Here is a 27,452-nt window from a genome sequence, read left to right on the forward strand (position 1 = left end):
TTCCTTCTACCTGCCCCATTGTTGATATCATTGACTGTTGTTTAGTAATTTTTGGAGATTGAAGAACCACATGAAGAGAGAGAGAAGTTGTGACAGGAGCATAATTGGGTAATCTTATGTCAGTGAAGTAAGTAGTCTTGTGGACAGAGCAGACATGTGGCCGAACGCGCATCTCAGCATCAAATACAACAATAAGGTTGCAAACAGTCTGGTTCTGGCTCAAATAGGAGCCAGTGAGAATGCCTCAATAATATCAGACACAGGGGGCGAGATTCTCTGGTCCATGACGCTGAAATCGCATTTGGCGATTGGCCGGTGAATCCACGTTGGTGCCGAAATCGGGGGTGGCGCCGCTTTTGCGATTCTCCGCCCCTTCCAAAACGCCGTACTCTAGGAGTACGCTGCACGCTGTCAGGACGGCCTCAGGATGACACCTGAGGATCTCTCCCCATGCTCCGCCCCCGATTGGCCAAGTTCCTGACGGCATGGATCACTCATGCTATTTATTTTCGGGAACTCGGCGTGGTGGCTGCGGACTAAGTCCAGCACCACAAGAGCCAGGAGGAGCTGATCCCCGGGTAAGGGGGGATTTGGCAGGGGTTGGGGTCACTGGGGGGGGGGGGGGATGGTCTGGGGATGGCGAGCCTAGCCAAAGGGGGGTCTCTATTTGGTAGGCCGAGTCCGCGCGTGGCAATGGCACGGCCGCTGTAGGCTGCCGCCGTGCGCATGCGCGGCCACGGACCCGGCAATTCTCCGGCCGTATCTGAAGCTAGAGCCAGGTGTTCTACGCTGCATGCCTGCTAGCCCCCCACCAGATCAGTGGCTGTTTTGCACCGTTTCTTCAGTCATAAAACGCCACTGTTCCCATGCCGGCGGCAGCACTTAGTCTCAGAATCAGAGAACCCTGCCCAGGTTTTTTCTCCTCCAGTATACAATTTCAGGGGCGGGATTCTGTGATCCTGCGCTGGATCTGAGAATCGCCAGGGAGGCGCGAATCCCGCGACGCCGCTCCGACACCAGCCCGCCGATTCTCCGGTCGGCGGAGAATAGGCGCCAGTGGCACCGGCGCGGTCGGAGGCCTCTTAACACGGCCCCCCCCGGCGATTCTCCCCGCGCGATGGGCCAAGTGCCCGCCCAGTTCGGCCGAGTCCCGCCGGCGTCGTTCTTGTGTAGTCCTACCCGGCGGGACCTCGGCGTTCTGGCTGGGGGGGATGGCAAGGTGGAGGGGCTGGGGGATCCAACTCCAGTGGGGGCCTCCACAGTGGCCTGGCCCACGATCGGGGCTTACCGATCGGCAGGCTGGCTAATCCGGTGGGGGGGGGGGGGCCTATGTTCCTCCGCGCTGGGCCCCTGTAGGGCAACGCCATGTTGCGTCGGAGCCAGCACAGAGACGGCAACCCACGCGCATGCGCGAACTCGCGCCGGCTGTGGTGCGCATGGCCGAACTCGCGGTGGCCATGCTCGCGTCCGTATCGGCAACTGGAGCTGCGTGAAGCACTCCAGTGCCGTGCTATCCCCCTGTGCGGCGCAGGATCGCTGATCCTAGGGGCCAGGTGATGCCGTCGTAAAGCGCTCCGGCGTTTACAACAGCATCAACTCTTAGCCCCAGGATCGGAGAATCCCGCCCCAGTTTTCTCACTTGATTTTCATAATCGTCAAATGCCTGGGTGATTTTCTCCTAATACCACAGCCAGAACAGCATAGTACTTTGGGTGGGACCAGACTCACAACCTGTACATTTGGGGGCGGGCGAATGTCAGCCCGAGTTCGCCACCAGAGAGAACAGCGACTCGCTGTTGTTCGCATTAGCGATGGCACTTTGGGTCTTGGCTGAGTTGCGAGGGATTGAGAGAGGGGGGCAGGGATCACCGGAAGCAGTTGTATGCCGATGACCTGTTGTTCTTGACGGGCCCGTTAGAAAGCATGGGCAGAATCATAGGCTTACTGGAGAGGTTTGGGGCCTTTTCGGCCCAAATTGAATGTGTTTCCGGTGAATGTTGCGGGTCGGGGGGGTGGGGGGCGAACCTGGGGGCTCTGCCATTTAAGGTGGCAAGGAAGTGGTTCCAGTACCTGGGGATCTAGTACCTGGGCCACGATGAATTGGTGGAACTTGATGGGGTTGGTTGAGGAGGTCAAGGGGGACAGGTGGGATATGCTGCACCTGACAATGGTGGGGAGGATGCAGATGGTGAAGATGAACATACTGCCAAGATTCCCATTTGTGATTCAGTCCCTCCTGATTTTCCTCCCCAAGGCCTTTTTTCGGAGGGTAGATGTGTTAATCTCGGAGTTTGTGTGGGCAGCGAAGGTGCTGAGGGTGAAGATGGTTCTGTTGTAAAGGCAGAGGCGGGAAAGGGGGCTGATGCTCCCAAACGTGTTGCACTGCGATTGGGCAGCGAATGTGAGATGGAGGTGGCAGGGGCAGATTGTGTCAGGCTAGAGGAGGGGTCTTGCAAGGGGACGAGCCGGAGATCTCTGGTGACAACCCCTCTGCCGTTTGCCTGGAGGAAGTATACGAGTAGTCCGGTGGTGGAGTTGTCTCGAAAAATTTTGGACCAGCTGAGGAGGCACTTTAAACTGAGGCACATGTTGGTGATGACTCTACTGTGTGGAAATAATAAGTTAAACTGGTGGGGTGGGGAGAGGGGGTGGTGGGGTGGGGGGTGGTGGAGATGGATGGGATGCATAGGAGATGGAAGGAGGAGGGGTTAGTGTGGGTCATGGAAGGTTTGCAGAAGGGATGTTTGGTGGGCTAGAGGTTCGTGGGAGAGGTTCGAGATACGAAGGGGGAGTGAGTTTAGATATTGGTAGGTGCGGGACTTTGCGTGTAAGGAGCTGCCTTTGTTCCTTCAGGTAGCAGAATATACGCTTCAGGAGAAAATGTTGCACCCGGATGAGGAGGGGCATGGTGGGATTGGGGATATATATGGGTGGTTGGGAGAGCAGGGCATGGACTAAGTGAAAAGGATCAGGTGGAAATGGTAGTAGGAGTTGGGGGGGGATGGAGATAGGATGGGGTCTTGATGTGAGGTAATGCGCCGAGTGAATTCAACCTCCTCATGTGCAAGGATGAGTCTTATACAATTTAAGGTGGTGCACAGCGTCCACACGACTTGGGCCTGGATCAATGTTTTTTTTCTGGAGGTAGTGGACGGTGCAAGAGGGGACCGGCGAACCATGCCCATATGTTCAGGGGGTGTGAGTAAATGGGAAAAAAATTGTACAAACTGTTGAATGGTAAGGCTGTGAGGTTGAATATGTTTGCAATAAAATATTTTCTAAAAAAAGTTTGAACACCTTTCAAAATGCCACTGCTATCCCTGCAGTCAACGACACTGACACTGGTTTGGTTTGGTTTTCCAGCTGCAACCTAGCTCCGAGTAAATGAGCGTGCAGGGTATTGAAACATTTCCGATTTAGATTATTCCTAATATTGCATGATATCACAGCAATGTTAAAAATCTTCGACCAATGTAAATCACATGTTCCCAAACTATTATGAACCTGAGCCCTCTGCAATTTTGAAATTGATAAAAAGGGCTCTGCATATATATAGGCTTATGAGCACAAATCAAGAACTTAGCAGGAAAGCTCAAAGCATTACAATTTTCAACAAACTATGTGTCAATATTGAGCTATTAAAATTCACATCCTTCCTTTGAAATCCCTCCATGGCCTCACCCCTCCCTGTACCTTCCACCTCTAACAGTCCCTTATCTTCTAACAGTCTGGGATCTCTGCCCTACTCCACTCCAGTCCCCTTATGCATCGCCAAATTACATTACTCCTCCATTGTCAGCCAGACCTTCAGCTGCCTAGGGGCAGCACGGTAGCATTGTGGATAGCACAATTGCTTCACAGCTCCAGGGTCCCAGGTTCTATTCCGGCTTGGGTCACTGTCTGTGCGGAGTCTGCACATCCTCCCCGTGTGTGCGTGGGTTTCCTCCGGGTGCTCCGGTTTCCTCCCACTGTCCAAAGATGTGCAGGTTAGATGGATTGGCCATGATAAATTGCCCTTAGTGTCCAAAATTGCCCTTAGTGTTGGGTGGGGTTACTGGGTTATGGGGATAGGGTGGAGGTGTTGACCTTGGGTAGGGTGCTCTTTCCAAGAGCCGGTGCAGACTCGATGGGCCGAATGGCCTCCTTCTGCACTGTAAATTCTATGATAATTAAGCTCTGAAATTACCCCTCGAAACCTTTCTAATTCTCTCCCCTCTTTTAAAACAATCCTTAAGACACCATTTATCATGCTTTTGGTCACCTGTTTTTTGTTTATGTGGCTTGGTGTCAAATTTTGTTTGATGATGTTGCTTCAAAGCATATTAAAGACATTTTATTAGGTTAAAGGCGCTGTTAAATGCAAATTTTTGATTCTGTGGACTGGGTGGAGCCAGGCTAAAGCACTGCTGGGGCAGGTCAGGAACGATGAGGCATATGTTAAGACATGAAGGAGAGGGGTCTATGTCAAACTTTTTAAGGGAGAGGGAGGGGTAGGAAGGAAAAGTGGCTTTGAATGGAATAGAGGCAATGTCAGAGAAAGGAGTGCAGCTGATGATATAGAATCCCTACAGTGCAGAAGGTGACCATTCGGCCCAGCACACCTTTGGACTGTGGGAGGAAACCGGAGCACCCGGACAAAACCCATGCAGGCATGGGGACAAAGTGCGAACTCCACACAGTCACCCAAGGCGGGAATTGAACCAGGTCCCTGGCATTGTGAGGCAGCAGTGTTAACCACTGTGCCACCGTGCTGCTTTGGCCCAAAGGAAAAAGGCTTATAAATTCTGCACTTGTCAGCTTTGACTCCATGATAGTACTTTCGGCTGAGTCAGAAGGTGATGAGTTCAAGTCCCACTCTAGAAATCTGAACACAACCTCAGTGGACACTTGAGAGCAGTACTGAGGGAGCGGTGTATAGTTAAGCACGGTCCTTTGGATGAGACATTAAACAGAGGCCCATTCTGCCTTCTCAGTGAAGAGACAATTTCTCCTTGGTGTCCTGGCATTTAAACAACATAGCTAAAATAGATTATCTGGTTAACTACCTCATTGCTATTTGTGGGATGTTGCTGTGCATAAATTGGCTGCCGTTTTTTCAACAATGACTACATCCCAAAACAATATTTTAATGGCTGTCCATTTGGAATCCAGTGAGGTCATGAAATTGCTATATGAATTAATGTTCTTCTTTTCCCTATTTCACTCTGATATTCCTTCTTATATAATTAATATCATTTTATTACTGGATCACTATGAAAATGTAATCTGTGAATATGTTACCTCTTCCTGGAAGTTTGGCTGCTTTAGCCGCAGAAGGTAATTGACGCTGTAAGATTCCAATTCCAGGATCTTGCACCCCTGCAATGAAAAGACAGAATAGAAGTTATTCACTATTTAAGAGTCACAACTTAGGTTTGCAACTATGAGGGCAATTTTGGGGGCAACTTAACTTCAATCACATTTTAGTTACCATCTGCTTATAATATGTAATATTTCATCTTACTGATTCAGAAGGTCAGGATCCACATAAACTGCGATAACACCCTACATTGCCTCTCTGCCTCCTCACCTGATCTAAAGTCTGTTCCCGCACATTCCAAATTGTTGCCCAATTTCAATCTCATGTTGAGCAATCATTTCCCCTAGCTTAATGCAGCAAAATTGAAATGATTTCATCCGAACTTAGCCAGCATTTTGGTTCATTTTGTTTTGAAAGCAGCAAACTCCTTACCTGATACTTAAGTAAAGTCGCCGTTGTCCCAAATGGCCATAAGCTACTTCACCCTTTAAGGAAGAGAGCTGACTGGTGGTGATTTAATCTCAGGATCATCACACCTCAGGAGAGGGGTAAAATTGAGAAGTCGGGGCCTTCATGAGTAACCTCAGCCAGTATGGGAATTGAATCCACACTGCTGACCTCACTCTGCATCATGAACTGACTGAGCTAAAGCGGCCCCAGTAAACAGATACATATCCACAGTATATGGCTGAAACCCAAACTGAGCATCTTCCTCCCATATATGTTCCATTACCAAGACCACTCCCTCCTACCTCCAAAATGTTGCATGCCTCCATCTTTACATCTTATCCACCATCACAGTCTGAGGATTCAGGGTAAACCATTTCGGATAGAGATAAGGAGACATTTCTTTACATAAAGAGTGGTGAGCCTGTGGAATTCATTACCACAGGAGGTAGTTGATGCTAAAACTTTGAATATATTCAAGAGGCGGCTGGATATAGCACTTGGGGAGAATGGGATCAAAGGCTATGGGGAGAAAGCAGGATTAGGCTATTGAGTTGGATGATCAGCCATGATCGTGATGAATGGCGGAGCAGGCTCGAAGGGCCAAAAGGCCTCCTCCTGCTCCTATCTTCTATGTATCTATGTATCACTGAAACTCTAATCTATTCCTTTCTAACCTCTAAGATTGGATGTGTCTAATGTATGATTAAATCTGCAGTTTAACGGCATGTACTTTTAAGACAGGGCTGAATTGAAAAGGGAAACTTAAAAGTGAAACTGAGAAAGGAAACCGCCCCATCCAGTTTCACAGGAAAATGAAGACTGAAACTAAGGTTGGAAGCCAATTCTTCTGGGGGACTGTTAATGGCATGGCTGTAGGAAGGTCAAGTCATGACTTTTTAGGATTGAACCTGGATTTCCTGTAGGTCCTGATTCCGTTCTTTCAGCTAGCAACTGGTCTGCATGTCTCCTCCAGATAGAATCATCCCTGTCTGGACAGTATAAGAGACACATATAGTCTGCAAGGATAGTAGCAGGAACCCATTTCTCTCATGGACTAATTCCTAGCCAGAACTCCTTGTCCTTGGTGGAAAACTCTGTGCTTTGCCTTGCTTTTCCATGTTCCATTTGTACTTGCTGTTGCATGATCACTTTAGTTTTCAGAGGACTCAACAGATTGAATGCGGAATGTAGTTGTTTTTTCATCAGTAGTGTTCTGGGCCAGGGTTTAGAGAACCTCAAAGTGTATCATGGAGTTCACCTGACCCACAACGTTTAATAGATTGTGGTATGGGGAGCACACGGCCCACTCTACAGGTGTGGTACAGCAGAAATGGAAAAGTATTTTTTCAAGCAAAACAATGTTTATTCTATGAACTCAAGTTAACCTTTTTAAAACATAGTGAATATCTTAGCAACCATCAATTCAAATACAACCCCCAAAGAATACAACACTAAGTAAACCTTTAAACTTTGCTTTTAACATCCATACAACTTAAAACACCTTTTACCAGACGTACATCAGGTTAAAGTCACCACTGTTATTAGTTTTAAATCACCAGGATCGATTTACAGTCTTCAGATTACAGGGAGAGATTCATACACCTTCTGGCTGTGACTGCAGCTATCCAGCTCTGAAAACGAAACTAAAACACACCCTGCTGCAAACAGCCTAAAACGAAAGTAAAAAGCTGACAGGACAGCCCAGCTCCACCCACTCTCTGACATTACTGCAGTAGTAAACACCCATTTCTTAAAGGTACTCTCACTACAGATATTTATATACATACCCATTTATAAACACCCATTTCTTAAAGGTACTCTCACATGACACCTCCCCCCAAGAAAAAAAAACCCATCAACTTCAAGATGGTTTCATTTTTCACCTTCTCATCATTCTTTAAGAAATGCACACAGTAAATATACTTTTTCGTTTCAAAAACCAACACACGCAAACAGACATAATAAAATAGTCCATTTTTGTTCTTCTTCCTCCAACTGAAATCCGTCTCGATTGACAGTCTCTTTGAACAAGAAGGTCTCTGCGCGATCCATCCATTCCTCTACACCTCAGCATTTCTCTTTAAAGTCCTGATTGAACGTTAGTTCAATCTGATCACAGAGTCCCTTGTAATTCTCCAATACAGGAGCATTGGTTATCACAGCTTTCAGGCAGTCAAATGGCTGTTGAAAGTCTGCTGTCCATTGACATCTTCGACATTTCTTCAGCAAGTCCATCAGTGGAGCAATCACGCTACAAAACGTTTGCACAAATGTTCGATCAAATCCACTCATGCCAAGAACTCACATTATTTCCCTTCGTCTTGAGTATCGGAAACTCCTCAATAACTGTTGGTTTCACATCCCATGTGACCATTCGACCCTGTCCGATTGTATGGCCAAGGAAAGTGACTTGGGCTTTTCCAAATTCACTTTTGGCTAGGCTTATCACCAAGCCAGCCTCCTGAAGTCGATCGAATAACTCCATCAAATATTTTAAATGTTCTTTCCATGTCTGGCTGAAAATTACCAGATCGTCGCTGTATGCCGCACAAGTAAGTAATCCTGAAACGACTTTGTTCGTTAACCGTTGAAATGCCAAATGGCATAACTTTGAATTGGTATATACTGTTTGGACTCACAAAAGCTGAAATCTCCTTTGCCCTTTCGGATAAAGGTACCTGCCAGTAATCTTTAGGTAAATCCAGTTTAGAAATAAAAGCTGGTTGTCCCACTTTCTCAATGCAATCCTCCAAACGTGGGATAGGATAAGAGTATGCTTAAGGTTAACTGCATTAACCTTTCTATAGTCCACACACATCCTTTGGGTACCGTCCGGTTTTGGTACCATCACTATGGGTGAGCTCCATTGGCTGCAACCCACTTCAATTATGCCATTTTTAAGCATACTTTCAATCTCTTTGTTAACCTGTGCCAATTTTAAAGGGTTAAGTCTATATGGAAGTTGTTTGATTGGAACAGCATTGCCCACATCATGTATAGCCATTTTAGTACTTCCCAATTTATCTCCACAAACTTGCCCATGTGATATCAATAACTCTTTCAGGTCAGTCCGTTCTTCTTCTGGAAGGTAACTCAACAATTTATCCCAATTTTTAAGAACATCCTCGTTTTCCAATTTAATTTGAAGTATGTCAAATTCACAGTCATGTGGATTTGGTTTGTCACTTTGAGTTCGAATCATTACCTCATTTGTAACTTGCAACACCTCCTTTCTATACCCGACCGGCAATACTACTTGATGAACTTCTGCCCACTTTTCATTCGCCTGCATATGCAAAAGTCTCCATTTTCTCAAGACATCATTTTACCGTAATAACACTCTGGTATACACTCAGATTCCTCTTCCGTGTATGCTTTCTGATACATCCGTTTTATTTCCACATCTTTTTGTTGTAACTCCGCCAATTTTCCTGAATTAAAAATACCCGCCTCATCCTCCACCTGTTCTTGTTCTTTTTCAACCATCTGATCAAAAATCGTTTCTGATAATTCACTTAAACTTCATCTTCACTCTTTGATTTCTCCTCTTGTTTTAACCTGTGATTTTGCAACCTTGTTACTACGCAATCCGGAAAAATCCCAGGATATTCGTCCTTCAACACTTCAGTTATCTGATTTTCCACTGGCTTATCAACCACAGTAGGCATCACTCCCACCTGTGATCCAGCTGTATCATTACACAAGATAAACTGTATTCCTGGACAAGATAGTTTCTCTATTAGTCCTACTACCACTTCACCACTCTTCACTGGACTTTCCAACCTTACCTTATATAATTGAACGCTACTCCTCTCACCCTGAATTCCACATATCACCACCTTTTCTGGCAATATTCTTCCCAGACTACATAACTCCTCATCTCTTACCATTAAAGATTGACTAGCTCCCGTATCTCTTAAAATTGTGACTTCTTTACCTGCTCCTCCTGATACACATGAGTAAATTTTACCCACACAAGTAAATTCTTTAAAGAGATCTGGCACCTTCGTATCAATCACCTCTTGATCAGGCTGTACAATCTTTTGCACCTCCTTCACTTCACTTGGGCTTTCCTTTACCACTTTAACAAGCCCCACTGTCTTATCCTATTTTACCACATCAGCCTTCCCAGTGCTTTTCTTCAACCACCAACACTGACTTTACATGGCCTAGTTTATTACAGTTTAACATAGACATAGAACATACAGTGCAGAAGCAGGCCATTCGGCCCATCGAGTCTACACCGACCCACTTAAGCCCTCACTTCCACCCTATCCCCGTAACCCAATAACCCCTCCTAACCTTTTTAATCTGAGGTACACTCTCCTTATTATCTTCCATCAGATCATACCACTTGAGTATTTCTCATGTCCCCAGTTTCTATCCCTCACAGGCTGAAACTGATGTTGGAAACTAAACTTTGATTTATGAACTAATTTATAATCATCTGCCATTTCTGTTGCTAATCTCGCAGTTTTAACCCTCTATTCTTCCACATGAGTTCTCACTACATCAGGAATTGAATTTTTAATGCCCTCCAAAAGTATAATATCTCTGAGAGCTTCATATGTTTGGTCTATTTTCAAAGCCCTTATCCACCTATCAAAATTAGTCTGTCTGATCCTTTCAAACTCCATTTATGTTTGACCACATTCTTTCCTTAAATTTCTAAACCTTTGTCTGTAGGCTTCAGGCACTAGTTCATATGCACCTAAGATGGATTTTTTCACCTCCTCATACGCCCCAGATACCTCCTCCGGTAGCGATGCAAACACTTCACTAGCCCTATCTACCAGCTTTGTTTGAATCAGTAATACCCACATGTCCTGTGGCCATTTCATTTATTTAGCTTCCTTCTCAAATGAAATGAAAAAGGCTTCCACTTCCTTCTTGTCAAACCTTGGCAATGCTTGGACATATTTAAATAGATTCCCACCAAGCCTTCGACTATGACGCTCTTTCTCACTTTCCTCACCACTATCATCCAACTGTACAGAAGATGTTTCCCTTTACATCTGTCAATTTTAACTGACTGTTATGTTTCATAGCCATTTTCTGAAGTTCAAACTCTCTCGCTTTTTCCCTTTCCTCTCTCTCTTTCTTTTTGTTCTGCAAGGGCTATTCTTTCTTTGTTTCTTTCTTCTCTCTCCTTTTCTTTTCCCCCGATCTGTATCTCCCTCTCTCTTTCTTTTTCTCTCATTGCATATCCAAGCTGCTTTAATTATTTTTCATGTTCAAGTTGCTTAAATCTGCAACTGGATCTTTACCATTTCCAATGAGTCAGACTGTATCTCAGGCAACTTTAAATGCTTAGCCACCACCATAATTACCTCATCTTTTCGCATTTTGTCAGGTAATGTTAACTGCAATGTTTTTGCCAAATCTAACAGCCTGCTTTTAGTCTCTGCACGTCAGGTACTGCGTGTGACCGTCTCCACCCCCAGAAACTTCAGAGCCTCTGAAAGAGCCATTGTCCACAACACACTCCCCACTTAAACAAGAATACCACACCTGATAAGCAACCACAATATGCTGACCCTTCACTGCCTTTAAGTTCACTAAGCCAATCCAATAGATAGACTTTTATCTCTCTCGAGCCCCCAATTTGTTATGGGCCAGGGTTGAGAACCCCAAAATGTATCATGGAGTTCACCTGACCCACAACGTTTAATGGATTGTGGTATGGGGAGCACACAGCCCACTCTACAGGTGTGGTACAGCAGAAATGGAAAAGTATTTTTTCAAGCAAAACAATGTTTATTCTCTGAACTCAAGTTAACCTTTTTAAAACATACAGTGAACATCTTAGCAACCATTAATACAAATACAACCCCCAAAGAATACGACACTAAGTAATCCTTTAAGATTTTCTTTTAACATCCATACGACTTAAAACACCTTTTACCAGAAGCACATCAAGTTAAAGTCACTACTGTTATTAGTTTTAAATCACCAGGATCGATTCACAGTCTTTAGATTACAGAGAGAGACTCTAATAGAGTTTCTGGCTGTGACTGCAGCTATCCAGCTCTGATAATGAAACTAAAACACACCCTGCAGCAAACAACCTAAAACGAAAGTAAAAAGCTGACAGGGCACCCCAGCGCCACCCACTCTCTGACATCACTGCAGTAGTAAACACCCATTTCTTAAAGGTACTCTGACTGCAAATATTTATATACACACCCATTTATAAACACCCATTTCTTAAAGGTACTCTCACATGACAGTAGTAATGCAGGAGGGGTCTTGGTATATTCCTATACACCAGTAGGAACTTGCTAAGATGTTTGACCAGCGAACCTTGTTTCCTGGTTGCTCTGAAGGTATATTTCATAGGTTAGATGAAACGTTCTACATGTCCATTGGTAGCAGGGTGGTATGGTGCGGGCTTAATATTGTAAATACCATTCTCTTGTAAAAAGAACTTGCAAATTCTTGTGGGAAAAATTGAGATCATTGTCACTTACCAAGTTGTTCAGAGAATCCAAAATGACTAAACACGTCTCCTGGCTTCTCAATAGTCTTCTCTGATGAGGTAGATTCCATCACAGCGACCTCTGTCACTTGGTGTGAGCATCAACCATTACCAAGAACATATGTCTTTCAAAAGGTCCTTCAAAATCAAGCATGTGTTGCCAAGACTCTTCAGACCATTCCCATGGATATAGCGGTGTTAAGGATGGCAGGTTTCTTACTTTCACACAGGAAGAACATATTCTAGTTTTCTTTTCAATTTCCACATCCAGTCCAGGCCACCAGAAATATCTTGTCACTATTTCCTTCATGCGTACGACTCCAATGGTCCTTGTGTAGTTTTCTAACACCAGTTTCCTCAATGGTGGTGGTCTAATCATTCTGTACCCCCATATAACATATCCTGGTTGTACTGATAGCTCCAATATCCTGGAGCAGCAGGGTTTCAGGTTAAGTGCTAATTCCAAAGTCTTCCCTCATACCATATCTATCACTTCTGAGTGTATCAGATCACTCCGAGCGTGCTTTTTCATTTGTTTAGAAGTGACTGATGTGTTGTCTACTTGTTCAAAGTAGAATATATTCCCATTGGAGGAGACTGACAAACTATGTGGCTGTGGTAATCTTGAAAGTCTATCCGCATTATCATTCAGTCTTGACTGTCAGTATTCAATGGTATCAGTATGTGACTCAAATCAATGTCCATCTTTGCATCCTATGTGCAGCAAGTGATGGAACTGTCTGGTCCAAAAATGGTATTCAATGGACGATGCTCTGTCAACAATGTGATATCTCTCCTGTACAGGAATTGATGGAATTTCTTTCCTGCAAAAATGATCCCTGATGCTTCCCTTTTAATCTGGGCCGAGCTTTGCTCAAGGTTCGAGAAGCAAAAGCAATGAGTCTTTCTTTACCCAATGGCATAGTGTGAGAGCCACTGCTCCTGCATCATAATAATAACCTTTTTTATCGTCACAAGTATGAAGTTCTGTGAAAAGCCCCTTGTCGCCACATTACGGTGCCTGAGAGCTGCATCGCAAGCTAGCTGTAAGAATAACGGATTTAAGTAACCTTGTCTTACATGAAAGCACCATTGCATTGATCCAACCACTTCCATTTCTTGTACTGCCACTAGGTGGTTATGTAATGGTTTCAGAATTGTTGACAGGTTTGGGACAAATCTTCCATAGTAGTTTAACAAACCCAGGAAGTAATGTAGCTGGTTAATATGCTGAGGTGCAGACGCCTCTGTCATAACCTTAACATTTGAAAGAGATTTCTGCATGCCCGTGGTGTGAAACACATTCATCTGTAAGTAAGCTTGGCTCGAATCAATTTTGCTGAAATGTTGGTTTCCTGCCACTCCCGCAAGCAAATCCTCAATGTGAGGCAATGGACACTGTTCAACACATAGCACTGGATTTATGGTGGGAAGTCCCCGCAAATCCTCATGTGTACGGCAAGCATGGTAGCACAGTGGTTAGCACGGTGGCTTCACAGCGCCAGGTTCCCAGGTTCAATTCCCGGCCTGGTCACTGTCTGTGCGGAGTCTGCACGTTCTCCATGTGGCTGTGTGGGTTTTCTCCGGGTGCTCCAGTTTCCTCCCACTAATCCCGAAAGACGTGCTCTTAGGTAATTTGGACATTCTGAATTCTCCCTCTGTGTACCCAAACAGGTGCCGGAATATGGCGACTAGGGGCTTTTCACAGTAACTTCATTGCATTGTAAGTCTACTTGTGACAATAAAGATTATTATTATTATTAGTCCCCTTTCTTGCTGACTGAAACTATTGGTGTGGTCCATTCACTGATGCTGACAGGTTCCAAAACTCTGGATTTCACACGTTCTAAGTCAGCTTCCACCTTTGGCCTAATAGCATATGGCACAAGCCTTGCCTTCAAGCATTTTGCTTGACTTCCTTTTTTTCAGTTTAACTTTCATGCTCCATAATTCACCACTGAACACAAGTGTGCTTCTTAAAAACTTTTGCAAGGCCGAATTCTCCATTGGTCATCATATTGACTTTGGCCCAGTTCAGTCGAATCTTCTCCAGCCATCTTTGACCCACCAATGCTGAGTGAGGGGCAAAACTATTGGTGGTTTGATGTGACCAGGGATGTGAGGCAGGATGCGGTCACTGAGGTGGGAATGGTCATCGATCAATTTGGAAACAAGGGTAAAACTTTTTAAATTGACATGTCAGAGTGCAGTGGAGGTTGGAAAAGCCAAGAGTGATTTGTGGATGAGGATCTTTGTACAGGTTTGCGACAAGAGCTAGAGATGAATACAACTGGTTTTATGATGTGGAAGGAGAGAGAAAATGATCAAGGAATGTATGCTGTTCATTCAGACCAAGCAAGGAGAATTGCAAACGGTTGCAACCAAAATAAGCGGTGAAAGAATGGAGTTACGTGTTGTAATCAAAGATTAGTCTTTTCAACTTTGTGCATAGCCCTCAAATCTATTCCCATTTCTAAAAGGGTAATTTATACCAAAGCATTAGCATCAATGCCTGTGAGAGCAAAGTAACATCATTACGTGCAGAAAGAAAGTCTGTCAGAAAACATTCACATCTGGACAAGGTTTTACTCTCACCATCACCACTTTTTTTTCTGTCGCCATCGTTACTAGTATTATGAATTGCTGGAAACAGCTGACTAAATTCAAGATGGCTGTCCAAGTACCGATAACTTGAAACTAATCTTGTGATTGAAAATCAAGGGAATGTGGGCAGCATGGTGGCACAGTGGTTAGCACCACTGCCTTACAGCGCCAGGGACCCGGGTTCAATTCCGGCCTTGGGTGACCGTACAGGAGAGATATCACATTGTTGACAGAGCATCGTCCATTGAGTACCATTTTTGGACCAGACAGTTCCATCACTTGCTGCACATAGGATGCAAGGATGGACATTCCCCCCATACCTGCGTGGGTTTCCTCCCACAGCCCAAACATGTGCCTTGATTGGTCTTGGTAAAGTTTTCCTTAGTGTGCAGGGTTATTTCAGGTTAGGAGGGGTTACGGGGATAGTGCAGGGGAGTGGGCCTAGGCAGGGTGCTCTTTCAGAGGATCAGTGCAGACTTGATGGGCCGAATGGCCTCCTTCTGCACTGTAAAGATTCTTCTTTGATTACCATGATTTCCAAATATAAAGTAGTGATAAGTAAGAAACCCGGCTAGCAGTGCACATTCATCAAAACAAATTAATGTTGAATTATTAACCTCACTCAGCAGCCTACTTCAAAAACTCTCCCTCCACCCCATCAAGGCACCTTTCCCTTCATTTTGTCTGTGTCTGCTGCACATGCAGGAAGAGGAGACGGCACTTAGAGTTGGAGTTTATGCTACGTGACAGGGTGAGGGGAGAAGAACAGGACATTGCCGCCCCTGCTGTCTCATTGCCCTGCATAAAGCGTATTGCGGCCAATTAGCGGCTGCCCAGCTGAAAGACTGCCAACCAGCAGGGAGTGGTGTTTCCATGCCCAATCGGACTTTTTAGGCAGGGTGTCTGCCAGGAGGAGGATCAGGCAGTGGACTGGAAGTAGGTCACAGTCACCCATTTGAAAGGCACCTTGGCACAGTTGATGGAAGCTGTGGAAGAAATCCACCTTTGTTGGAAGAAGTGAATTGAAAAGAGACCATTAAATCCATAGAATTGTTGGAGCAGCAGTAGGCAAGAGCATTTTGGTGACTATTGTGCCAGCAATGTCTCATTCAGGACCCTTGTCAGGGAGGCAGGAACATCTAATCACACCTTCCCCAGTTCACTTCTGAAGAATAAGTGTTCAGAAAAAGGCTCACATTCTACCCTTTAACTCCTGTAACTTTGTTTTGTCTCTCCACAGAGGAGATAAGTCAACCTGACTATTTTCAGGGCGCACACATCTGTCTGTCAGGAATAGTGGAGGAAAGGATAATGGAGGGACCCAGAGACAAAGAATGGTCCCTTGGTTCGACAATGCCTCAGAGATCCTCATGCCAAGTGATGGGAACAGGAAGCCTCCCCGCAGGATCATAGAAGCCTGGACAATGGTCAGCGGCTGTGGGGTGGTCCAACGGACCTGGCTGCAGTGCTGTAAGAGGCTGAATGAATGTTTATGATTGGTAGGGATGAGTGCGCAACCATTTTACAGATGGAAGGGTGTGATGTGTGTAAAGTGTGAGATTGATTGGTGTCTGAACCAAGTGCAGAAGGCCGCATGGAGCAGGCATAGTACCCTGCATGGCATTGGGAGATTCTGGGGAAGTGGGTGTGTTCTGAATTTCAAAACCTACTAGTTTGCAAGGATCATTGTGGTGTTGGCTGCTGACAACAGCCATGTTGGGCACACATACAAAAGCTTGATTTTTTTTTCACAGATGACTCATTATAATCTCCCTTTTTCTTTGCAGAAGAAGAGGGTGTGCAATACTCATGAGAGGGCAAGGATGAGAGGAGAAGAGCCAAACCTGGCATTTTGACTCCTGTGGTCTTTCAATTGGGTTACAACCAAAGGTGTAAGGTTATTGGCCGTAGAGAGACTGGAGGATGGTCCTGGAGTGGTGAGATTCCAAGGGCCCGTAGCTCACTCCTGTAAGGATTGTACTGGGGGGAGAGGGGGTAATTTGGGGAAGGGAGGGAACACTTTGGCAGCTGCAGGATTTGCTTAGGAACGTACATCTCAGTTTTGGAGAAGCTGATGTTAAACGCTGGTTACCATTTTCCGAAGGTGACTGTGTGCGCATCAGAAGCATGCACCTCTGAAGTCATCTCAAAAGATAATCATGTCCTTAAAAATCCTTGTTTATTTCCTCCACAGGTGAAATCTCAGCAGCCCTGAGGAAGAGGAGGGAGCCTCATTGGGTGCATTGTCACGTCCTTGCTCAGCACCCAGCACCAGTGGAGATACATGCACCTCAGTGAGAATGTGCGGATTGTCAGGCAGCAGATGCTGGATATGCAGCATAAGGTACTTGAAGATGTGGCAGAGCTTCCGGGCAGATTGGCCTTGCTAGTGTACACATTGGAGGAGTCCATCCAGGCCATGAACGCTATGTTCACCCGCTCTTCAGAACGCGTGGCTTCCTCCATTGAGAGACTGACGATTGTCACGGAGGGTCAAATCCAGCTGCTCACTGATGTGATATTGGGTATGCATTCTGACCTGCACTCCGTCATGTTGTATCTGAGCTCCGGTGTCTATTGCCAAGGTGAGAGGGGGACGAGGCACTTGAAGGTGTATCAGGGTCAGGTTTCTCTCAGTAAAGCAGGGATCGCCGAATAGACCTTAGGATGGCTAATGAGCAGCAACCGTCGTAATGCAGAACCACGTCTTGGGGTGTTTCTGATGGAGACAGCCTGTCCTCTGCCTCTCTGTCATTCACACCAATACCTCAGTGTCAGACCGACAGGGGAGACTCCTGCCATTGTGGAGGAGGCCCCCACCACACTGGGGCCTTCAAGGGCTCAGATAACCAGAGTCATAGTCTTTCACAGTCATTATAGAATCCCTACAGTGCAGAAGGAGGCCATTCAGTCCATCGAGTCTGTACCAACTCTCAAAAAGAGCACTCTACTTAGGCTCACACCCTATTGTACTCATGTGGGCCCAACTGAAAGGCTTCATTTGTTGTCTTATCATTGGCATATGTACTGGTGGCCCTGGAACTGATGCGTGGGAGATACCAAGAAAAGGTGAGTACAACAAAGATGATATCGTATGGCAAATTGCACATTATGAGTTAAATCTTCACAATAAAAGAGATTCCCACATTCGTCTGCTACCAAAGGCCCATCACACACCAGCTGAGTGAGATACAAGCCGGAGAACATTGCAGAGCCACCTGCATACAAACAGAATTTTGAGCAGGCCATTCTGCTCGATGATGGCTCTGATAGAATCGTGACTGTTACTGTACAGCATCTCGCCCCTTACATGGATTTCTCACCAGGGTCATGGGCTATATCTTCAGTGGGTATCCCTGGTTTCCAAGAAGCATAGGTCGGCAGTGGGCAGGGCTTCTGTCCTCCCAAGCCCTTTAACCTAGCCAGGCACAGCGCTGGAGTGGCAAGAAGCAATATTGCAGCATTCTACCTGGGACTAACTACCGGGACGTTTGAAAGTGTAAGTCTCGGGGTGGAGGGGGCTAGGAAGGGGGCATTTGTGGCAATGTATATAGTTTTTGGCAAATGTATATATTAGAGTGAGTAGGTATTCTCACTCTAATATGCAGCTCGCCAAATCTATCCGAGGCTTTGGGATCTAACCCTTCTGCCTCGGGGACCTTAGGTGAGTGCCATACAGTATTGTTCCCCACAAATGGAGACCAGGTGAAAAGGCACTTGGGGGGGTTTCTCCCAGGGGATAGGAGGCCCCCTGATGATTGGCCTCCAGGCAGGGTGGCACCCTGGCATTGCTAGTGCCACCCAGGCACCTTTGCACTGCCAACCTTGCAGCCAGGGTGCTTAATGTTAATGGACTTTGCCACATAGGAGCCACCCTGGCACTGCCAAGGTGCCCAGGTGGCACTGCCAGGCTGGCAGGGGAACGGCCAAGGTACCCAGCTGTCAGTGCCATTGTGTCCTTGTCAGTAATCAGACCTGGGGGTGGGGGTCCTGCCTGTGTAAAGTGTGGTCCGGGGGTGCCAGAGGATCCCCTTACACGCGGGTTGGGATTTGGAGTGTGTGTGTGTGGGGGGTGGGGGGTGGGGGGGGGGGGGGGGGGTGGGGGGGGGGGGGGAGGGTGTCGAGAGATCAGGGCATCATTTAAAAATCACGACCAGATCTCCTCCTGCATCGTGGAGTTCTGGCGAGCGGAGCTCCTCAGTCCAGGCACGGCATTCCCCACTGAGGCCCCAATTTGCAACAGAGTCCTGTTCGATAGCGTGGTCTTTCTCTGCACTGCGAGCGCACCCGGTTAAACATGCTCAACATGGGACTCTGTTGCAATTTGGTTAGATCATGCCCATATTATTACAATCTTCTCTTAAAAATTTTTTTTTTCAGCTTTGATGAATAGCCCCACTGTGAAGGACACAAGACCCAGCAAAGTGAAGACATCATTTGAGCCCATTTTGAGGTTTTTAATAGAAATTTTAAGGGGGTAACAGTTCTTCCACAAAACGTTCTAGCCCAGTAAAAGCAAGCCATCTATTTTTAATTAACTTGCTTATTTGTTTGCCTTGGTTCAGTTTCAGATGAAAACGGCTCTTAAAATTATTCGTAAACAAATCTTTAGTGTTTTACTATCAGTTGACAAATTACATGATTTGCAATTGGGATACTAAAAAGTTAAACGTTGACATCAATGCAAGCTTCAGTATTATATTGCAAAATGCAAGCAAGATGCCCCCATTTGAGAACAACATTTGCATTTTCATGTCGCTAAATAAAACTTGTAACATGGTGAAACAGAGGATTGGTGAGGAGGAAGGAAGAACAGAGTTTTCCTTCTTTGTGCATCAAAGTAGTTAGAATGATCGACCCCTAGAAGGAGGCCATTCCGCTCATTGTGCCTGTGCTAGATCTTTGACACAGCCATCCAACTAACCCATCTCCTTGCTCTTTCCTAGAGCCCTGTCATTCTCCCCACTCTCTCCCCTCCCCACCGGCCCTTTCAAGTATTTAACCATTCTCTAAGTTGCAGTTGAGGCCACAAGACACATTATGGAGAAGTTCTGCTGCATTTTACATGTCTTCGCTGGCCGTGTTTTCGGGTGGGAGGGGGTGCACACAAATCACGGTGGGTTTCAACCCCATCCCAAGCTCACCTCCTTAATTTTGGGGGTGGGCGAGCACCGAAATTGGCAGTCCAGCTGCCATATTTGAATAAGCAATCTATTTGATACTATGTTGCTCATGCCATAATGGGGTTGGTGTGGGCAGTCAGGCAGGCTTCTTAAAGCTGTACCTTAACTTTAAAACATTTTAACCATGGATCAGAAATCCACTCTTCCAGATCAATTTGGATTATTCAAGGCGCAGATTAATCACATAACTGGGGACTTTGAACAGATAGATTCCTTGGATACATGATTGATTGCTTCAGGTCTGGATATAAAGACAGAAGCTGAACGAGTTAACATGCTGCTTTACTCGGTGTGCCCTATAGTGGATGACATTGGTAGAAAGGAATCAAGAATCACCTTCCAAATTTAATGAAGTACTGAAATATTATAACCTCAGAAGTAACAAAATCATTGAAAGAGCTAAATTTAATAAATGACAGGAGAATCTGTCATCTCATTCATTACTGATCTCAACAGCATGTTTGAAGACTGTGAATACAAGGGATTGAATAGTTGTTGGAGTAGCGAATTATGCACTTTGAGACATGCTGTAAGTAAAAGAAGATCTAACCCTCGAGAAAGCTATCCAGTTTTGTTCAGGCAGTTTAACTCCGTGAGAAGCCCAGGTCCATTTTCAAAGAGAATAAACCACAGTACAAAAAAAAAGACTCCACAGTCCAGTTAGTTTAGCAACACAGAATCAGGGTCACTTCGGCGCAGTGGTTAGCACTGCTGCCTACAGCACTGAGACGTGGGTTCGATCCCGGCCCTAGGTCACTGTCTGTGTAGAATTTGCACATTCTCCCCATGTCTGCATGGGTTTCACCCCCACAACCTAAAGATGTGCAGGTTAGGTGGGATTGGCCAGGCTAAATTGCCCCTTAATTGGAAATAAAATAATTGGGTACTCTAAAAATTTTTTTTAAATCAGGGTCACTCCAAGCCAAAGGAAATAATACCCTAACTGACTAGTAAGGCGGTGGAGCAAACTATCCCCACTGACAAGATCAATGCCCTAACTGAGCAGTAAGGCGGTGGAGCAAACTATCCCCACTGACAAGATCAATGCCCTAACTGACCAGTAAGGCGGTGGAGCAAACTATCCCCACTGACAAGATCAATGCCCTGCAATTTCAGCTCGAAGCTTTCAATGTAACAAAATTGGATATTTCTGCAAACTGCAAGGCCAAAACATCTAAAACGCACAGACGATGTAAAGAGGATTCATTGAGATTGAGACTGCACATGAAGAGGACACACAGAACTGTTTCTTTGTGAGGTCAAAACTCCAGGATTTTTATTTTGGAATACAGACAGGTTGGTTAACGGCCATCTGACAAACTTAATTGGACAAGGGAGTCAGTGTTATGGTCCTATTGGACAAGGAATTGTGGCTGAGAGACTTCTGGCTCCAAACAACAGGTACACCATTCTGTGGACCTGGAGGAATCTAGACTCCCGGCATGGCTCTGGAACCACAATGATAAAGCGATCTTCGAGCTGATGTATGTCATCCGCAGCAATCTTTTTCTCTCTTGAGCAGAGATGCCCGTGTGGCACTGAATCTCCTCAAAGTGACCGAAGATGTCAACCACCGTCGTAAATTCTTCAGAACTGCAAGTTCCTGAGAGCTCAAACAAGAAAGGGTATCCTGACTGGGACATCGGCTCTGAACTGTCTTCTCTCTTTGAAGAGTAGGTTTATCCAGTTTAAATACAGGTGCCAAAAGGCCCTCACTGGCCAAACCAGCCAACCACACGAATGGTTATCACATTCCTTCAGTGGAAGATAGACAAGAGGCCAATCGACAACCAGAAGAGCCTCAGCCTCACACTTTGACTTTAGCAAGGACACACCGAGTTAAAAAAGGAATAAAGTTTTATTTACAAATGATATATGTACACTTTCCGGTCGACCCCTACCGGGTGCCTTTCTGCTTGGTGACTTACTGACCGACCTTATATCCACTGGGTAATTGGGATACCCCGCCCCTAGCAGGGAAACGTGTACTCCGTAAGGAGTACAGGGCATTCCCACCCCATCCGTCCCGTGTGTGATACTACACCAACAATTGTTGATGAGATCAACAGCGTGACCATGGAGAAAACGCTGCAACTCCCAGCCCGCATGACAGTGCCACAGACGGTGCTGGAACCAAGTAACAGTGGTCCATTTGCAACAGCCCACCACACAGCCAAACGCAAAGATGAACTCAGTGACAAATCACATCCTCAAAGGAAAGGCCATCTTCTGTCACAAAGGACAGACATCACCAGGACCCACACGGCAAAGGAAGAACAAGAGAAAACATTATGGACATCAACACAGCATTTGTCCAGCCTGCAAATAATGGGATGGAACAACAATAGCCATCGATCACCATAACTGCCGAATCGACAAAGAGTGGTATGATAACAAGGAATGGAACAAAAAGATACCAAGATGCCAGAACAACTCCAAATCAACAGAATTTACCTTCATGATAGAGCCTACTTTCATTGAGATATGGGAGTGTTGTGAGGCCTCCAGACAGCCTGAACCTATAACTCAGACTTGAAGGGGGTGATGGGGTCATCATCACAATGTAAATACATGGGGTAAACCAGAATAACTTGAAATACATTGGGGAACAACTTGGGGAAGGTGTAGCATAAGGGTTAATGTGGGACTGAGCTCAGTAACTCCCGCACAGTGATGCAAGAGAACACATGACTCACATTTAGGGATCAGAATAGTGTTGGACAGAGCTGTCTGCACACGCATGGAGACAGCTCCTATAATGAGCCTTTTACTATATACATGTACATAGTTCTTGTGGTTAATCATAGAATCAACAGTGCAGAAGAGGCCATTCAGCCCATCGAGCCATTGAGCCTGCACTGGCCCTTGGAAAATGGCACCCTACTTAAACCCACACCTCTACCCAATCCCCATAACCCATTAACCCCACCTAACTGTTTGGACTCTAAGGGGCAATTTAGCATGGTCAATCCACCTAACCTGCACATCTTTGGACTATGGGAGGAAACCGGAGCACCCGTAAGAAACCCACGCAGACACGAGGGGAAAGTCAAACTCCACACGGAGGCCGAATTGAGCCCGGGACCCTGGAGCTGCGAGGCAGCAGTGTTAACCACTGTGCCGCCCATACAGGTGATACATACAGGGGAGATGATGGTGCAGTGATATTGCCACTAGACTAGCAATCCAGAGGCCTAAGTCAAGATCTCACAGGGTCAATGTGTTTCCACACTATCCTGCGGTTCAAATCCATCACGTATGAGACTGCCGCACAATTTAACCTGGTAACCATAGTAGGCCTGAGGCAAAGTTTCTGACCAGGACCCAGTCGGCCACTTGGAACGATTTTCCCCTTTTTGTGAAGTGTGCTATTTCCTTTGACCTGCTGTGCCTCCATCCTCCATGCCGAATTTGGAAAACCAAGTCCAGCCAGGTCCATAGATGACGGTCCATCAGTAATTCTGCTGGTGTGACACCGTAGTGTGCCTGGTTGATTTTAAGCTTGTAGCCCCTGCCTATCCTAACCGACTGGTCTGGCTTTAATACAGGAACGATGGAGGCTGCCCAATCTGAAACATGCACGGGTCTGTTAATTCCCAGTTCTTCCAGGTGTTTAAGTTTGGCTTCAACATTTTGGTGCAAAGTGCAAGGAACCGGTCTCACTCTGAAAAAATTTAATGTTGAGTCTGGATTGACATGAATTTTGGCCTTTGCTGCCTTTATTCGACCCAACCCATTCTGGAACAAATCCTTGTATCTGCAGAATGCTTCCTGAAAGACGGCGTCTGAGATTTAAAATTTTTTCAACTGGCTCAACTTGATTTTATGCAACCAATCCCGCCCCATAAGACTTGGTCGACATACCGCAACGACGATCATCGGTACCTGGGCATCTTATTGCGACAAACTGGACTCATGGTTGTTCCCCAAATTCTCAGGGTCTTCCCAGTATATGCTGCCAACTTGGCTGTTGCCTCACTCAATTTCAAAGGCTGAACACCTCTTCGAAGATATTTAGATGTTTGCTCACCCGCAAATGTGGCTGACACCCTGGTGTCGACCTCCATCTTTAGTGATCTTCCATTTACTGTGAGGACTGTCTCAATTGAGGCTGTTTTGCTCACTGTCACCATGTTTAATCTGTATGTTTCAGGTTCTTCAACTGAATTTCTCTCCACTTTGATTTAGATTGCTGGTTTAGCTCAATGTGCTAGACAGCTGGTTTGTGAGGCAGAACAAGACCACCAGCGCAGGTTCAATTCCCATACCATCTGATAATTCTGAATTCTCCCTCTGTTTACCTGAACAGGTGCCGTTATGTGGTGACTAGGGGCATTACACAGTAACTTCATTGCAGTGTTAATGTAAGCCTACTTGATTTCTTTTTGGAGCGGTGGTTTGCTGCATTTTTGGATTGGCACATTCAGCAATGAAATGAAAATCGCTTATTGTTACAAGTAAGCTTCAAATGAAGTGAAAAGCCCCTAGTCGCCACATTCCGGCTTCTGTTTGGGGAGGCTGGTACGGGAATTGAACCGTGCTGCTGGCCAGCCTTGGTCTGCTTTAAAAGCCAGCTATTTAGCCCTGTGCTAAACCAGCCCCTATGCCTGGATACGGCTCTTCCAATTGCTCCAAAAACAAAAACTTCCTGCAGTAGCACCCATCCTTGAGGTGATCTTCCCCCGCATCGATAACAGCCATCTTGACTTCTGTGCTGACAGGTCAATTTCTTCCCTGCCACCAACTACAATCCTGTTCCTGGGATTGTGGCTGAACTTCCCCTGTGCCCGTCAACTGGGCTTCGTGCCTTTCAGACATACTGCCCCACAACTGGTTTGCATCACCCTCTTTCAGGCTTTGAAGCTCTGATGTACCCCACTCAGCGAACTCAGTTTCTTGGGCAATCTCAATCGCTCAGTCGAGAGGTAATCTTCCGTTTCAGCCAGAAGCTTCTTTTGCACACGTATGTTGTTAATACCGCATACTAAACAATCATGCAGCATGTCATCCAGAGCTGCACCAAAATTCGTAGTGCTCAGTCATTTGCCCTAGTCTGGCAATGGAGGCGGAGATTGTTTCTCCTGTGTTCCTGACAGCTGAGTTGAATTTGTATTGCTGTAGTATGATCAAGGGTCTGGGGTTGTAATGCTCCCTGACCAGCTTCACTAACTGGTCAATTTACTTTGTGCCATGGGTCTCCGACGTCAACTTTCTTATAAGGTTGTTGGCCCATAAACTGTTAATAGGATAACTTTCCCTTTATCCTCCCCTGTTATTTCATTTGCCATGAAGAAGTAACGGACCGCTCAATGTACTGGTTCCAGTCTTCAGCCCCCTGGTCGAATGGGACGAACTTCCCACTCATGACCATTTTTCACTCCCTCTTCTCTGGTATTGTCGATGCAATCCAACTCTGTTAGCCTTGGAGGCTTCTCCCTGCCCCCTCAAATTCAATAATTGCGGGCTTGTGATCGATCCGGTTTATACTCGTTGCCAATGTGGTGGCTCGAGGCAATACCAGGTAGACGTGAGTGAGGAAAAACAAAATGTTTATTGGCAACTAACAAGGGCAACGTATACAGGCACAGAGCTTCTATACAGGTGTCAATACTCTGGCTCCCGGGTTCACACTAACTAGAACCCTACCCCCAGGCCCTGTATTTCATAGATTATCATAGAATTTACAGTGCAGAAGGAGGCCATTCAGCCCATCGAGTCTGCACCGGCTCTCGGAACGAGCACCCTACCCCAAGGTCAACACCTCCACCCTATCCCCATAACCTAGTAACCCCACCCAACACTAACACTTTCCTCATTGGTCGGCGTTCAGCATTCCTGCACAATATTCCAGTCGCATGGACCATGAGGGCATGTTAAAGGGGCCACACTACCACAGTTTAGCATAGGTCAAGGCAGCCATATTTGTAGCTGCTTTTTAAAAGCTACAGCAGAAGCTGTTCAGGCTCAGAGAAACACCCCCATGAGAGGTGCTATCGAACCAGCTACGCGACAACGCAGCCAGAACATTAATACCTTGAACGAGGAAAATAAATCTTCCCACTTCCTGGCAATTCAACTCAAAGAAGCCTCACAATTTACTAAGAATCCTTTGCATTTACCCGACCTACAAATTCAATTTGACCAATTACTGCCTCAGTGTACACTCAATCATCAGCAAGTGATGGAAGCTGTCGCTGACAGGGCTATCAAACAACACTTAGACACCTATAATCCGCTCAATTTGCTTCCACCAGAACCACACAGCGCTGCACTCATTACAGCTAAATTCTCAAGGCAAAGTTATCAGAATTTCCCCTGACATCAAGGCAGCTTCCCCTGACATCAACAAAACTGAAGTCACTGGAAAGCAGGAGGGAAACTGTTCACTGACAGGAGTCATAGCACAAAGAAAGATGGTTGCTTTTGTAAGGGCCCCGAAGAATCCAGCACGAGTTTTAAGGATACAAAATAATAAAGTTTATTTACTATAACAATATATACATAGCAGTAGCAGTAACTTCCCTTGCTACCTTCTCCTTCCTCCTGGTTCCTGGACTGGCCAGCTTATTTATAGTGGGAGTTTCTCCGCCCCCCTCATTGGGGAAGTTCATACTCCCATAGGATTGTGGGATAGTCATTAGTCCCCAGCTAATCGTCAGTAGGCAGGTTATAACATCCCTCCCCCCCAAAGTCCATGGAATCCACCGTAGGCCCTGGCGAAGGAAGGCGTCAAACTCGTTTGGCCGCAGGCACGCCATTTGCACGCGGCGCTGGATCAGGCGGCGTATAACGAGACGGAGACCGGCGCTTCCGTGATGAACGGCGCGGTTGTACATCCACGGCCTGTGGACCCGAGGATTCCCCCTCTGATTCATCCTGTGTCTCCATCTCGGAGTCAGAGTCTGCTGCCTCCGTCATGTCAGCGTCTCTGTCCCCATTCGGTCCCGTCATGACCTGCGCAGGCTTTGAGTGAGGCACCAGTGGAAGATTTGGAGGACTACCTTCCCTTGTTTCTGGTCTTTGCCGCTGTTGAACTGAGCTCCGGGGGCGGGGAATCTTTTGCGGGGATGATCTTCTGGACCGGACGTGGTCTACATGTTTTCGCTGGAGACGACCCTGGGCTTGCACTTGGTACGATATAGGGCCCGTTTGGCGAAAGATTACCCCAGGAACCCATTGGGCACCACCAGCAAAATTCCGCACGAATACTGGGTCACCGGGCGCAAACTGCCGAATCGGACGATGCTGAGACAATCCCGGTCCCTGCCGTTCTTGTGTGCGGCGTACTTTTGCGCCAATGTCCGGGAAGACCATACTAAGGCGGGTGCGAAGTATCCGGCCCATTAGGAGTTCTGCGGGAGCTACCCCAGTCACTGTATGGGGGGTGGTCCTGTACGTAAACAAAAACCGAGCCAGTCTTGTGTCCATTGATCCGGAA

General features: G+C 46.2%; 1 protein-coding gene across 20 annotated transcripts in view; it reads right to left on the reverse strand.

Moving 5' to 3' along the window:
- Positions 1–27,452, reverse strand: part of LOC140386732 (uncharacterized) — a 387,270-nt gene that overhangs the window by 325,415 nt on the left and 34,403 nt on the right. For all 20 annotated transcript variants that reach the window (XM_072469351.1, XM_072469358.1, XM_072469363.1 and 17 more), the window contains exon 3: positions 5,281–5,358. In XM_072469351.1, coding sequence (XP_072325452.1) covers positions 5,281–5,358 — 78 coding nt within the window. The remainder of the gene's footprint in view (positions 1–5,280; positions 5,359–27,452) is intronic.

This window comes from Scyliorhinus torazame, chromosome 12, assembly GCF_047496885.1.
Source record: "Scyliorhinus torazame isolate Kashiwa2021f chromosome 12, sScyTor2.1, whole genome shotgun sequence".
NCBI lineage: Eukaryota > Metazoa > Chordata > Chondrichthyes > Carcharhiniformes > Scyliorhinidae > Scyliorhinus > Scyliorhinus torazame.